A 16369-nucleotide genomic window follows, 5' to 3' on the forward strand; every position below is an offset into this window, starting at 1 on the left:
AAGTTGCAGCAAGGGATTTTTTAAAAAATGTTTCTGTTTCATGGTTTAAACCTTTACAGTGGTACCTTGGGTTACAGATGTTTCAGGTTACAGACGCTTCAGGTTACAGACTCCGCTAACCCAGAAATAGTACCTCAAGTTAAGAACTTTACCTCAGGATGAGAACAGAAATCGTGCGGTGGAGGGGCAGCGGGAGGTCCCATTAGCTAAAGTGGTACCTCAGGTTAAGAACAGTTTCAGGTTAAGAACGGACCTCCAGAATGAATTAAGTTCTTAACCCGAAGTACCACTGTATTTGTTAAGTATTTATTTATTGGTTAAATTAAATACTGGTTATTTGTTTACTGGAGGATGCTGAATGCTGCTTGTGCTGGCTGGTAAGGAGGAGAAAGATGAGAGAGGCTACCAGATCCACCTACACGTTCCTCCCATGCTTGAGATCCCTCAGGATTGGGAAAGGGAGAGAAGTAGTAGTTGTGTCTTACTGACCATGGTCAAGGAGTGGGAAGTTCTTGCTGTGGATATTTGTGGGCAACGACTGACACACCACTCAAGGCAAGAGTCTATATCGGCTGGATTCTAGATGGGTTTTAAAAAGGATTTTAGAAGCTACAAAGAAAAGAAAACCCATGAAAATCAGCTTCAAGTATTCTTTCTTCCCAGAGAGATGAAAATCATAGCTGTCCTGGCCAAATAGGGACTGTGGGGGGGGGGGGTATGTAGCCCCAGAAAAAAACACCCTTCCCTCATGCTGCTATTCATCCTGGGGCGTGACAGAAACACTTGCCACTGGCACCAGACTTAAAAGGTTAAAATCCCCTATCATGTAATTAACACAGGTGTAACATTCGACTCTCAGTACACAAATACTTTCAGGCCTCCCATAACCATTGTGTGCTTGCAGAAACTTTGTGAATTATCTTGGACTGGTTCTATGCATATGAGAAGTGTCATGAACTGGCAGGACAAAGGGGAGAATAAAGAGGACCCTGATGAGGGGGGCAGCTGCGACTGGGACCCACTGAGGGGATGGGAAGGGAGAGGCAGGGGTTGTGGAAAGTACACACAGGATGACAGAGGATGGCGAGGGGATGGGGTTCAGTGTCCAGGGACCAGAAGATCAGGAGCCCTCATCAGAGCCAGAGAGGCCCCCATCTCCATGAACAAGGCGGGCTCTGAGGCATGGGGAGCAGTGGGAGGGAGACTGAGGCAGGCAAGAGCCCATAGCCCAGGTGGGGCTTGTCAGCTCAGGGAGAAGGTGTGTGATTCCTGAGCTGGAAGAGGCTTGGAGCACGTGAGGATCACATGCCTTGTCAAGCCCAAATGCTGCAATCAGCAGGCAAGGTACAAAATGGAGGCAGAGCTGAGGTGCTGTGCAGTGGCTTAGTGTGGGTTGTCAGCACCCGGGGCAAGGCAAGTAATTTGCGCCCCCTAACCCGTGGATTTGCGCCCCCTAACCCTAACCCCCAGATGTTGCGCCCGGTGCTGCCGGCCCCCCCTGCACCCCCACGCTACGCCACTGGTGCTGTGGCTACTCAGTTGCCATGTTGATGGAGCTCACATTGGATGCTCCAGGATCCCTATGGGACTGTGCTTTGCGTTTGACTCTGGACTGTGTTTCCTGACTGTTGGACTTTGGACTTGAAGTAATATATACGCCAGCAGGACTTGACGCCAGGTAGGCCAGGGGTTCAGGACAGAAGATTGGCTTTTGTTTCTTTGCCAGTGATCTAACATGTGCGTTGCTTAGGTGTTGAATAGCCCTCTCTCTAGGGTGAGTTTTACAAGGGCTCAGCTTGAAACTGGATAGTTATTGGAGAAGGGAAGTAGGGAAACCCCGTTAATTGTGATAGTTTGCTTTTGTTAGATGTCCATTAGTAAATTCCCTTCTAGCAAGCTTTACATTTTGCCATCCAATATTATCTTGGTCTCCCTTTACTACTAAATCTTGTACACTATGCTGGTAGCTGGCAGTCTTTCACAACATAGACTCCTGCAGACATATATCTAGGAGAGTGAGATCCCAATTGCATGTGATGCTAAAAACATCATTGCATTTAACAAGCACGTTTTCTCAAAAATAATAATTGCATCAGCTGGGGGTGCTAACCACAGGAGACATGGAGGGGACCTTTAACCCTTCCCCTCACCTGCTAAGATCTTGAGGAAAATCTTTCCTCTGAAACTCTTTTTTAAAACAAACCTCTGGTGCATATTGCAGTTGATTTCCCAATTCCCTATCCCTTGACTTACCATTTTAAAAACACAGTATACACAAGAGAATCTGTTGCATGGGGTAGGGGCAACCAGGAACAATTCAGGATCAATTTCTCTTCGATGTAGTAGCATGTCAGATAATCATGCCAATCTGAAAAATGAAAGCAAGCAACCACATCCATCGGGGGGTGAAGAAGTATCTCTTGCAGATTGTGGCCAGTAGTCATAAGAATCACCACTAGCAAATAGCATGGTGGAGCAGAGACGCTCACCTGACCTCCTGGCAAATAAGCTGCTACTGCTGCATCTAATTTCAGAGATTCACAGAAGGGACCATGAGGGTCATCTAGTCTAACTCCCTGAACTGCAGCGATCCTTCACCTATCGTGGGGCTTGAGCCTGTCAGGATGGATGAAGAGGAGTGGTAGGACATAGCTGCCAATGTTTACTTTTTAAAAGGCAAATTCCCTTATTCCGAATAGGATTCCTCGCAAGAAAAGGGAAAAGTTGACAGCTATGGTGGTAGGAGGCACCAGCAGAGGAACCCACAAGGGAAATCCCAGAGGAGGAAGGCTCAGAGCCAAGGGATTGGTGGTGGGACACTGAGGGAAGGCCACAGGGAGGAGATTGGGATGAAGCGCCGGATGCTGAAGGGGCAGCAGGGTTTAGGAGCAGGAAGAGCCTGTGACAGGGAGGAGGTCAGACTCTGAGGTGGGGGCAGGGGGTCAAGAGACTGATCCAAGAATCCAAGGACTCCCCCTCTCCTGCTGTGACAAGCTCCCCTCCTCCTTGGTCTTCAAGAACTCACAGAATAATGAGAACAACAGAACAGAGGTCTGAGGTTTGCAGGCGCAGTTTGAGACTGCTTGGGAAACATCCAGGACAGGAGGAGCCTTGGAGAAGTGCTGGAAGACAGGGGCTTTCAGTTCCGGCAACAAGACCTGCTGGGGAGTGTTGCTAAGACGATTAGGTTGAGTTGTGTGCTTGTTTGCTTGAATAAAGAGTTAACTTCACTAACTATGGAGGAGATCTGCTTCCTTGACTGCTGACCTGCATCTGACTCCAGCCTGAAAGAACCCAAGACCCTGAGGTTAAGAGTCTCGTGCTCTATCAACAAAGCTACCCCTCAGCACTTTTTGAATATGTGGGCTGTGAATTCACAGGAATTGGAGGATGGCTTCTAAGAACCACTTCCCACTGGTTGATTAAAAGACAGACATGCAATGTGAAAGTCTTGCAAGATTCTAATCTTCTCTGTCACTGCATTATCTACCTTCCTTCAGAACAATATGACTCACTTTAGAGCTTCCTGTGAATTACCTGGACAAAACGATTTTTAAACTACCTGTAGCCCTTGATATCTCATTTTGGACAAGGAATAATAATAATAATAATAATAATAATAATAATTATTATTATTATTATTTATTATTTATACCCCACCCATCTGGCTGGGTTTCCCCAGCCACTCTGGGCGGCTTCCAACAAAACACTAAAAAACAATAACCTATTAAACATTAAAAGCTTCCCTAAACAGGGCTGCCTTCAGATGTCTTCTAAAAGTTTGGTAGTTATTTTTCTCTTTGACATCTGATGGGAGGGCGTTCCACAGGGAAGGCGCCACTACTGAGAAGGCCCTCTGCCTGGTTCCCTGTAACTTGGCTTCTCGTAGTGAGGAAACCGCCAGAAGGCCCTTGGCGCTGGATCTCAGTGTCCGGGCAGAACAATGAATGGTCATTATCAGCCCTCTGTAACGTACAGGTGAATAAGAATTCTGGGTGGTGGGGGAAATCCTGAGGTGGGCTTTGTTTTTCATGAGTCAGAAAGGGAAGTAGGAACCTTTACTCCCCTAGTGTCTTTCCCAGTGGAAATAGGGCATAGCTGTCAATTTCCCCCTTTTCTTGTGAGGAATCCTATTCAGAACAAGGGAATTTCCTTTTAAAAAAGGGAAACGTTGACAGCTATGAAATAGGGTTCCCCGCCATGCATTTCTACGCAATTGGACTATTATAGCCTGAGCCAACTGGAAAATATGGTACGCTGTTGAGATTTCTTCACAAGCTACTGCAGAGACCAAGAAGAATTTGTGCTAGCTACACACCATACACTGGGAACTGTAGCGTTGGTATCACTACAGTTCTTTGGCACAGTCCTCCAACTAGCAGGTCCCCCTTCTGCACCAGGGCTGCAGCCACCCCCAAGCTGGCTTACCTAGCAGTACCTGTGCTCCTCTGATCATCACCAGGTAGCCTGCATATGATATCCCACAATTTATTTATCAATATTTATTTATTGAATTTAAACCCTCCCCAGGGAGCCCAGACCAGTGCTGAGGGTAAAATTTAAATGGTATGTTGATCTTCCTAGCCAGTCAATGCTGAGCAATGGATGACGGTGATGATGATCAGGCCTAGCACAGGTCCTGGAGGCCTGGCAGCTGCTTCAGTATGTCATGAGTGACAGTAGCAATGCCAGTTATAATAGGATTGCATACCCTCTAAGTGGGACATTCTAGATTGACAGAAGCCGCCCCAGCTTCTGATCCCAATCCTGGATGTCCCATTTTTGGCTCCTGTGCTCTGACTGCAGCAGAGCAGCACGGGACCAGAAGATGGACAGTTTTGGCTCCACACTGTGGCTTGAGTTGGTTAGCGCACACCACAGCATGGGGCTAAACAGGGGGGGAAACCTTTCCTTGACCTTGTGCAACACCTCTCCTCTTCCTCCATCTGCCGCAGCACTACTTGAAGCATGTCTACAGTGCTGGAGGAGAAGGAGGAGGATGTTTTGGTCTGTGCAGCATCTCCTGACCCTTCACAGATTGGGACAAACTCCCAACATGTCACGCTGGTCTGTGTGGCCTTTCCCAGGGCTGCAGAGGGGCAGGTGGAAGACAGTGGACAAAGGTAGTAGGAAGGGGTGAACGAGTGAGTGGCTTGCGGCAGTGAGTGGGAGGGCAAGGAAGGGGTTGGCGGTAGGGAGTGGGTGGGTGATGGAGTCAGTGGGATGGGGGAGATTGCACCAAATTTCCCTCCCAAAATTCCCCCCTAAAATGTGGGGGGTATGGTATTGGGGTCTACATGGGTAATGGATAATCAAAGACATTCACCTGGACGTAACGTGCACGAAGGCCAGCCACAATCTGAGAAATCAGAGGTGTCTATAAAAGAGAGAAAACAAGGTTTGAAGAAACGGCCTTAAATGGGAACTAAAATGTCCTCTCCCACATCTTTTAAGATTATGCTTGAAAAGCTTTCCTTATCCTGTATATGCACCTATACTTGGAGCTAAGCCTCACTGAACTTAATTGGACTTGTTTCTAACTGGACATATACAGCCTTCTACTCTTTTTTCTTTTCTTGCCATGGCCTTATATGGTTGGCTGATTATTCCCAGTTGTGTTGAGTAGGTTGTTAGTTGTAGGACTCAGATGGGAGGAGGAAGATGGGGGCCACAAAAGCAGAATTAGCTGGCTCTGTCTGTCATTGACTCTTACACCGCCGAGTCCACCTAGTTGGAGTCCTTGCCTCCAACCCTACTAAGTTCTACAAGGCTTCTGCTGGGCTGGCGCTTACCTGGAGTTGACAAGGAGGAGCAATTGAAGCCACCGCCTGTGCCTTCCCAGACAGAGAGGCCATTACGCTCACAGAAACTGGAAGCTGTGAAGAGAGATAATCATAAGGTACAGAATAGCAGCAACCAGCTTCCACCAGAAGACATTCCTATCTAACAGCTGTTATGGTGGAGGGTACAGATCATGGGTGGGGGGAACCTATGGTCTTCCAGATGATGTTCACTGCTTATACCTTTTTGTTTTGTTGGTGTATTTTAGTGCTGTGTTGACACTTGTAACTGAACACCAGAAAGGGCTTCAGGCTTACATTCAGAACCACTCTCTGGTGGCTGGGCACAGATCTGGTAACAGTTTGCCACAAGATCCTCGCAGGGGGAGTTTTTGAATGACTATTGCAGCTTGCATGTGATGCACATGCGCCAAAGGCAGCACCTGCGCATCAGAGGTGAGCTGTAATAGTGACAGGGAGTTTCTTTAGTCCAAATATGTCCACTGCTTTTCTGCCAAATAAACAGACAGTGATGTCACAAAGTGATTTTTGTCTGTGGAAAACGAACTGTGCATTGAACTGTCATGTGATAGGAACCTCAAAGATAAATATTTGAAGTAAAGTTATGCAAATTTTGGCTTAATATTACCAATATTACTCAATGAAACCATTTCTGTTTTGCTGCCATTTGGTAGTACATATCTTTATGAAAGATGTGTTTTTTTCAGAATTTTTTTCCAGAAATGTTGCCATGTCCCACAACCATCAAACCCCATGTTGACTACTTCTTGGCAAAATGCTAAGCTTAGTCATTGACTGATTCTTGCCAAAATAAACTTAATACTGAGTAGAATTATTTAAAAGAATTAGTTAGCAACTACTAATACTTCATGTAACCATATGTGTTTAGAATAAATTTCTGAAAGCAGAATATTAAGCAATATCCAGCAATCAGATTATTGATGTTCTGTGAATAACTTTGTAAGTACTATAAATATTTCAATGAATTCCACGTTAATAGTGATGTTAAGTAAATGCCTCAAGTAATGGCTATAAAATAGGCAAACTTGCAGTTGAAATGCATGAAACTAATGGTGGCTGAAGACTTAAGGTCAAAAATTAAACTGGCAATAAATCAAAGGGTCACCATGCCAAATAAATTTGGACTAGTCGGTCTTTATACCAAAAGGGCTAGGAGGCCCTGTTTTAGATGACAATGCCCATTAACCTGACCATTAGCCATGCTAGTTGGGGCTGATGAGAACAAACACCTGTAAGGTCCTAAGTTTGGGAAGGCTCATCTCCACCAAAAAATCGTATATTTTTACTGTTTTCTTTTCAGATTTAATGTAATCTGAGATACTTGGGAAAGACTTTCTTTAGTCAAGACTTTCTTTAGTCAAATTGTGAATCAAAATTTGCTCACATTCAAACCCAGATCTTCTACTTTGGGTGTGGAGTTGGAAAAATGATGCTTTTAAGATGATGGTGTACCTCAGTGGCGGGGGAACTATGGCTCTCCAAATGTTGTTGGACTCCCAGCTCCATCATCCCTTGCCATTGGCCATGCTGGGTGAGACTAATTAGAACTAGAGTCCAACAACAGCTGTATGGTCACAGGTTCCCTATCCATGCCATGTATGCATGCACATTTCATGTTGGTACCCTAAGGGAGTCCACTTAGGAATACTCTCCCGAAGGAGCAGCCTGAGATGGGCATCAAACTCCAGACAGCTGCTCAATATTATCTTTCCCTTAAATTGCTAGTCAATATGCTGCCTGAAGGGGTATAGCTATCCTATATCCAAACAGGACTGTCCTCATCCAAAGGGTTTTGCAGTGAATAATAACTCACCCACTGGGAGCCAAGCCAAAACTGCGAAGAATAAACGCTGCCTCATTTCTCCTTTGAAAAAGAAGCACAAGGGTAATTACTCAGTTCCATTTGCTTCAGTATATTGATCCATTACATTTGTATTCCTTCTTTTCAGGTTAGGCTGAAAGATGGTGAGATAATTCAGGTATAAAGCCAGACCATAGATCTGAGCTATGTTTACAATCTGACAAGACCTCCAGGCCTGTGCACCCCACATGTGGCAAATCCTTTCCTGCTTTAAGGCAGAACTGTATTTTGCAGTTTCACCCAAATGGCTTGCCCTGCAAGCAATGTTTGGTACTGAAAACCATGTGTCCAGTTCTGATTAGCAGGTTGAGTGTTTGACTGGTTTGATAAAATGGCAATGGTTTGCTTTAAACCAGGTAGCTAGAGATGAAACTGCTGTGGACAGAAGGAAAACAAGGATCCTTTGATTTCAAGGGGCCTAACCTCCTTTGTTCACGTAGTGTCAACCTATGTCTGAACCATTACAGTGACTTGCCATCAAGTAAGCTCCATGGCTGTGCTGGCAGCTTTTAACTGAGAGCTTATCTATACTAAATTGCCCACACTGTGTCAATAGCATTTAACCAAGCACTCCAGTTTATTTGTGAACAGCTTCTGTGGGTCACCTTTTGTTGCTAATAATAATAATAATAATAATAATAATAATAATAATAATAATTTGTACCTCGCCCATCTGGCTGAGCCTCCCCAGCCACTCTGGGTGGCTTCCAACAAAGATTAAAAATACATTAAAATGTCACACATCAAAAACTTCCCTGAACAGGGCTGCCTTCAGATGTCTTCTAAATGTCAGGTAGTTGTTTATCTCTTTGACATCTGATGGGAGGGCATTCCACAGGGTGGGCGCCACTACTGAAAAGGCCCTCTGCCTGGTTCCCTGTAGCTTTGCTTCTCCCAGTGAGGGAACTGCCAGAAGGCCCTCGGCACTGTACCTCAGTGTGTGGGCAGAATGATGGGAGTGGAGACGTTCCTTCAGGTATACTGGGCCGAGGCCGTTTAGGGTTTTAAAGGTCAACACCAACACTTTGAATTGTGCTCAGAAACGTACTGGGAGCGTATCTTTAACTTCCAGCCCCCCCACCCCCCAAAAATATCTGAAGCTGCCTAACATTTGAGTCAGACAACTAATACATCTAACTAGTGTTTTTCCCCTGGGGGTACTTAAGGGCACGCAGTACCGGCACCTACCCCCCAAACGTTTAAAGTGTGGCACTTGCTATAACAACTTCATGGTGAGTACTGGCATCATTTTTTTCTATATAAAAAGGAACTGCGTCTAACCCTGCACTGACTACTCTGACTGGCAGCAGCTCTCAGGAATAGATCATTCTGAATTGTGCTTCCTGATATTATAAATTGGAGGTGTGAGGGCCTGAGTCTGTCTAGATCCTCATTGCAAAACGTGTGAAGAGTCTTCACAGATACAAGAGACCCCCCTGCTGCAGAATCATGATCCAACACATGGAAGGCAATGAAAACAGGCATCAAGCACTGAGCTAGAGTGCTTGACCCCACTGTCTGCCTCCTGCGCAAGTTGCACATTTTTATAACGACAAAATATGGTTAGCACAATCCATTATTCTGGAGAATCTAATTTAAAGCAGGCATTTCTAGGAGAAAACCATTTCTAGTCTGAAGGAACAAAATGTAAAGTACTAAGGGATCCTAAAATACACAGATACATAAACCACATCCTTCCGCTTTTGTTTGTTGGTTTAAGCTATTTTTAAAAGACCCTGAGCTTAGTAATAAAAGTTCAAAGTCCAGAAAACATGAAACTTCCATCAAACGAAATGAATAGTAATTTATAGTGGGAATTAAGAATATTAATTACTGCTGAGCTACCGGTTTCCATGGGAATCTTTTTTTAATATAAAATAAGAAGAAAATCTTAGCTTTTTGGCTGTAAAACTTTATAGTCTGCTACTATCTTTCAAAGCTGATCCCCCCCACCATTCCATTCATTTTTCTTTAGCTGTTTTCTTGCTTATATCACCCTATTTCTAGAATGGCATTTCTCCCAATTGCTGGCACACTTGATCTTTTTTCAAATATAACATGCCAATCCAGTCCTTTGCATCATAATATCCAAGCAAGAAGCCCAAATGGACTCTTCATGGTTCCATTTTTTTCTTGGAAACTTACAAACAACAGAACACAATTCTCTCAGCTTCCTGATTGCAGGTGAACTGCACTCTCAAGTTATTATAATCAAGGATCACATGTGAATTCCAAATGCCGCTAATGCACTCTGTAATATACACAAGGGCAGTTATCTCACTGTAATTCTCATATTCCCGGTCGCCTGTATGTCCATCTGTGTTGGTATTACTTGGTTGGAATCTTGTTAAAGCATTTTCAGAAATAGCACTCCTGTAAGTAGGATCTGAAGCAGATAAAATGGAACATGTCTGATAATAATAATAATTAATAATAATAATAATAATAATAATAATAATAATAATAATAATAATACATGTCAGACAGTATATTCTTACCTTGACTAAAGTCTAAGCAGTTGAGAAGACCACATTGTCCCATGCTGAAAAGCATTAAGTGTAAATATATATTTATATAATATATATTTTATGCCATATTTGTCCAGAGCATATTTCTAATCTGTCATTTTCCACAATTTATAACGACAGCAAGTTCTTTTAGCTCCATTCCCCCCCCCCCATTTTCACCTCCCGTTGCTTAGAAGGTTTTTTTTTTTTTTAATGGAAATAGTATTAAATAGTTATGGATTAAGAAGATACAGAAGTCACTTTTAGGCTGGAAAGGTTGCAAGCCAAAGCTATGGGGAGAGCTGATCTTACAACAGAAACTGCCAAGCTCTACACCATTTTATAATAACCTACTGATATAACCTACTGATAACCTACTGATGACTTTTCCCCAAACTGCTATGTCAACAATAGGAAACTTAAAAAAAGAAGAAGCTTGCAAAGTAGCTTATCATTCAGTTATTATCACATTATCTATCAGGTGCTACCCTTAAAAGATTTCCCACTAAATGTCAACACCACACAAAAATTTCCTTGTAAAATAGAATTTACCTGGAACTTGTGTGTTCGTAAAATATAGCCAAGTGGGGGAAGCCATAACTGTTTAAAAAGGTATGATACTTATTTAAATGCATAGTGCAGGTGAGGCCAAAGTGTTGTGTTTGTCTACTCTCTGATCCCTTATCTCATGTGCATTAATGCAATGTTGCCAGAGAAGTAAAATGTTCTGGGCTGATAAACTCAGTTTGTCCAGAAGACAAACACACAAGTTGCGTTAGCTGGCTGAATTGGGGCTGCTGACATATGTCTGGATTTTCCCAGACTTTACCGGGATTTCAAAGGTGGAACAGATGGCTGGGGGGAATTTCCGAAATGTGGCGAAAAAAGCTCAACAACTGAAATATCACAACCCTAGCTGAACTCGTGCTGAAGTTTGGCGCGGGCAGTTTCCTACCAGTGGCCTCTGCCATTCTCTTGCCCACCTGTTATAGGGCAACACGGACCACTATACTGCCAACTTCCATATCAAGAAAAGTGAGAGCTTTGGAAGGAGAAAACAGAACTTTTATACTTTCCTTTTCAGCTAGGTCTCCTTGGGTGGTATCCTACCAAGTTCTACAAGGAGAAGACCTACTGAAATTAATGGACATGACTAAGTTACGCCCATTAATTTCAGTGGGTCTACTCTGATACAGCCCAGTATTACATTTATTATTAATTAAATTTATATCCCATTCTTCATCCCAAAGGAAGGTGGTAAACATATCGGTGACAATGGAATTAAAAAGAAAAGCATATTCATAACATTTAAAAGCTATTAAAAACATATACGCACATATGGCTAAATATGAGCAGTTGTGGAAGAACAGCCCTGATGGTATGTGAATAGGGTCATGGGTTCGACCCCTACATTGGGCAAAATATTCCTGCGTTGCCTGGGGTTGGGCTAGATGACCCCTTCCAATTCTATGATTACAGTGGTACCTCGGGTTAAGGACTTAATTTGTTCCGGAGGTCCATACTTAACCTGAAACTGTTCTTAACTGGAAGCACCACTTTAGCTAATGGGGCCTCCTGCTGCCGCCGTGCCGCCGGAGCACAATTTCTGTTCTCATCCTGGAGCAAAGTTCTTAACCCGAGGTATTATTTCTGGGTTAGCGCAGTCTGTAACCTGAAGCGTATGCAACCTGAAGCGTATGTAACCTGAATCATATGTAACCCGAGGTACCACTGTATTTGCTCGAATAGAAGAGCATGAGAACTGCTGGAAGTTTTTGATCAAGGATAAAACTAGATTTCCACCAACCAAACCTTTCCTTTCATGATTCACATCCAGGTACTCTTCTACCCTAGGTTTGTCTTCCTTTCTTCCTTTCTTCCTTTCTTCCTTTCTTCCTTTCTTCCTTTCTTTCTTATTAATGTTCTTTTTCTTCTCTCTATGCTACTGTTGGCTTATTCTCCCTTCACTTACTGGAAATTTCTTGTCACATCTTCATCCTGCATGTCCAGCACCTCAAAATTGTCCCCATCTCCTACTTCTTCATGCTTCTTAAGCCCCCCTTTTCTCCCATTTCCACTTTATCTCAAGAAATCCACCAACAATCTTCCTCTAAACTTTACCATGCTCCCTTCTGCTTGACCATTTCCCACTACTAAACACACAGTAAGGCCACTGAACTTCGGATTCCTATCTCTACCCCAATGCATGGATCTCCCACCTTCATGCAAACTAGATGTTGGTTTGAACACAGAAACCAAAAGATTTCCTTGTGTTAGTAGTAAACTGCATTATCTCTTAACATCTTGGTTTCTGCTATTTTCATATCTGTGACCACAGTTTCCTCTCACAATAAATGCTAAGTTATGTAACTATTCTGGACTTTCTGCCTAATGCTCCTCATTCTCTGTTAAGTCAGCTTAAGCCTAGATGAATTCTACTAGTTTCAAGTCAGGAGCGGCACATTCGAAACACAATTTCACCCTCAAAGAAGAAGAAGAAGAAGAGTTTGGATTTTATATCCCACCTTTCACTCCCCTTCAGGAGTCTCAAAGCGGCTAACATTCTCCTTTTCCTTCCTCCCCCACAACAAACACTCTGTGAGGTGAGTGGGGCTGAGAGACTTCAGAGAAGTGTGACTGGCCCAAGGTCACCCAGCAGCTGCATGTGGAGGAGCGGAGACGCGAACCCGGTTCACCAGATTACGAGACTACCGCTCTTAACCACTACACCACACCACACTGGCCCTCACAGAATTCTGAGCCCACCACAGTGTAACAATTCTAAGCAACCCTGAACAATCTACAGTGTCCAGCATTTTTTAAGGGAATAAATGTGCTCTGAATGTGCTTCAAAGGTATGTTAAACTGGCTGTGTACACACCACACCTTTTAAAGCACATGTCCCTTCCCCACAAGAATCACAGAGCTACAATTCCCTTAACAAACCACTCTTCCAGCATTCTTTGCAGAAGGGTCGTCTAGTCCAACCCCCTGCAATGCAGGAATCTCAAGCATCAATGTCAGAGGGCCATCCAACCTCTGCTTAAAAACTTCCAGTAAAGGAGAGTCCACCACCTCCTGAGGGAGACTTCTCCACTGCCTAACAGCTCTTACTGTCAGAAAGTTATTCCTGATGTTCAGTTGGAATCTCCTTTCTTGTAACCTGAATCCATTGCTATGAGTCCTACTCTCCAGAGCAGGAGAAAACAAGCTTGTTCCATCATTCATGTGACAGCCCTTTAGATATTTGAAGATGACCGTCAAATCTCCTCTCTGTTTCCTCTTTTCCAGGCTAAACACACCCAACTCCCTCCATTGTTCCCCATAAGGCTTGGTTTCCAGACCCTTGATCATATTGGTCACTCTCCTCTGCACCCATTCCAGTTTATCAATATCCTTCTTAAACTGTGGTGCCCAGAACTGGACACAGTATTCCAGGTGTGGTCTGACCAAGGCAGAATACAGTGGTACTATTATTTCTCTTGACCTCCTTCTGTTGATGCAGCCTAGAATAGCATTAGCTTTTTTGCTGCTGCATCATACTGTTGACTCATATTAAACTTGTGGTCCACTAAGATCTTTGGATCCTTTTCACACATACCACTGGCAATCCAGGTGTTCCGCATTTTACATTTTTGCAGCTGGATGTTCCTGTCTAAATGTCAAACTTTACATTTTTCCCTTTTGAAATTCATTTTGTTAGTTTGGGCCCAGTTCTCTAATCTGTTAAGGTCATGTTGAATTCTGAATCTGTCTTCTGCTACCTTCTCAGCTACCTGTCTGAGTTTGGCGTCATCTGTGAATTTGATGAGCATCCCCTCAATTCCTTCATCCAAGTCATTGGCTAAAAGATGTTGAACAACATGTACTTAAAATATGTGGTGTGTACACAGCTACTGAGTTGCAGGGGCTCACCTTCTTTCGGGTAAAGGGGAATTACTGAGTAATTCTGGGAGACTATACTGTTCTTAGGGATTTGTGTGCTGGGAAACATTTCACAAGGAATGGGGAACCTGCAATAGCCCTCCAGATGTTATTGGATGTTGTGTATGCAACTATTCCTGCTCCAGGTGAACACGTCACCATTTTTTAAAAAGCTTTTTTTGCAGTTTCATTTCTATGTAGTATCTTCCATTGCAGAAACAATTGGCTAAGAAAGATTTTGGTGGGAGAGGGGGAAATATGATGCTTATTGTTCCTGGTGTAATCACAAATGCTGTTACTCAAATACAGTGGTGCCTCGCAAGACGAAATTAATTCGTTACTCAAGTCTCTTCGTCTTGCGAGCTTTTCGTCTTGCGATGCACGGTTTCCCATAGGAATGCATTGAAAATCAATTAATGCGTTCCTAGGGAAACCGCCTTCAGACCAGGCTGAAGGCTGGGGGGGGGGACAAGGGCTTTTCTTCCCACCCCCAGCATTTTAAAAAACCCTGGGACAGCGGAGGACTTCTCCGCTGTCCGGGCGATCTTAAAATGCTGGCGGGCGGCATTTTAAAATCGCCCCGGGACAGCGGAGGACTTCTCCGCTGTCCGGGGCGATTTAAAAGCCCCTGGAAGGCAGGCAGGGGTGACAAAGACTTTTGCCCCCCGCCAGCCTTCAGAAGAGGTCCTGGACCTCTTCTGAAGGCGGGCGGGGGGCGAAAGTCTTTGCTCCCCCCCGCCTGCCTTCAAAAGCCCTCCGGGACAGGCAGGCAGGGGGGAGCAAAGACTTTCGCCCCCCGCCCGCCTTCAGAAGGTGTTCCCTCCCCCCCGCCCGGCTTCGGAGCACCGTGCCGAAGCCGGGCGGCGGTGGGAGGTGTTTCCTCCCCCCCGCCCGGCTTCGGAGCACCGTTCCGAAGCCCGGCGGCGGCGGGAGGTGTTCCCTCCCCCCTGTCCGCCTTCGGAGCACCGTTCCGAAGCCCGGCGGCGGGTGGAGGTGTTCCCGCCCCACCGCCCGGCTTCGGAGGAGCCTTCCGAAGCCCGGTGGCGGCGGGAGGAGGTGTCCCCGCCCCGCCGCCAGGCTTCGGAGGAGGTCCAAGGACAGTGGGGAAGACGCGCTGCGCTTCCCTGCTGTCCCTGAGATTTCCCTATGGGCTGTCGTCTTGCGAAGCAAGCCCATAGGGAAATTCGTTTTGCGAAGCGCCTCCAAAACGGAAAACCCTTTCATCTGGCGGGTTTTCCGTCTTGCGAGGCGTTCGTCTTGCGGGGTACCACTGTACTACAATGCTATGTACCTGGGACTATCCGTGAATACAGCTGCTAGGCTACCAATTTGGACCAGCTAAAGTGAACATCTCACCAGCACAGCTACTCTGGCTACTGGTCTATTTCCAGCATAATTCAAGATTATGGTTATTACTTATAAATGCCTTGGTCCTAAGTTAACTAAGGATCCACCTACACTCTACGGGTCTGCTCGAACCTTTTGTTTTTCATCCAATAGACCCTTCTGCAATCTGAAGTTAGGTAGGTGGTGCCTGGGGAAATGGTTTTACTGGTCAGGGCCCCCCACCTAGGAATGCCTTCCAATCCCATGAGATGGCCTGATGACATCCTTGATGTCTTTTTAGTGCCAGGAGAAGGCTTCTGTATTTGTCTAGGTCGGAATTCTGGCATGTTTTATAGCTGGTTTTATTTTATATTTAAAAGGTTTTGTCAGGTTTTTTTTACTTTCATTTCTGATTTTTATGGCAGCTTTGATTGTGTGTTCAGTTTGGTTGTATTTGCAAGGCTGATAAGCGTCTCTCTGAGTTAACCTGGCTCAGAGGCAGGCAAAATGCCAGAACAGCAGCACTTTGCGAGCAGACAGATAGATGCAAATTATGTGCAATGGTGCTAACAGGAGTAGCGGTTCCAAGTTTTCAAGCTGCCAGGTGGGCGGTATTGTTATCAGGAAGAAGCCTGAGTTATCAAGATTTAAAGTGAATTATTAGCATTTTCCATTTTGTATTAAAGTGTATTTTATTTTTAGCATTTCGTTTTGAGCACTTTCATCTTGAGCACTTCTGTTTTGAAGGCGTAATGAGAATCTCTGTTTCAAAGAACCTAGAGTCAGAGGATCAAAGGGAGCGTGCTGATGTGAGGGGAGGAGAAGGTTGTGGGCATGATTTATTGAGCCAGGAACGCTATCTCAGTTGGCCCTGGGGGGTAGGACCACACCTACCCATACTCACATGAGGTATGAAACATAAAGAGAGG

The 16369-nt window shown here is 44.7% G+C and overlaps 1 protein-coding gene across 2 annotated transcripts in view; it reads right to left on the minus strand.

Annotated features, from left to right (window-relative positions):
• Window positions 1-16369, minus strand: part of LOC309514603 (interleukin-6 receptor subunit beta-like) — a 76200-nt gene that overhangs the window by 16653 nt on the left and 43178 nt on the right. The window contains exons 2-6 of one of the 2 annotated variants that reach the window (XM_082191764.1): window positions 10182-10225; window positions 7636-7686; window positions 5793-5876; window positions 5327-5377; window positions 2254-2368 (exon numbers count right to left, since the gene is read on the minus strand). In XM_082191764.1, the coding sequence (XP_082047890.1) occupies window positions 2254-2368; window positions 5327-5377; window positions 5793-5876; window positions 7636-7686; window positions 10182-10224 (344 nt within the window). In that variant the 5' untranslated portion in view covers window position 10225. Of the gene's footprint in view, window positions 1-1903; window positions 1975-2253; window positions 2369-5326; window positions 5378-5792; window positions 5877-7635; window positions 7687-10181; window positions 10226-16369 lie in introns of those variants that run through there. The other variant, XM_082191765.1, reaches the window with a different exon arrangement.

Source organism: Podarcis vaucheri (genome assembly GCF_965113315.1).
Source record: "Podarcis vaucheri genome assembly, chromosome: 11".
In the NCBI taxonomy this organism is placed as follows: Eukaryota; Metazoa; Chordata; class Lepidosauria; order Squamata; family Lacertidae; genus Podarcis; species Podarcis vaucheri.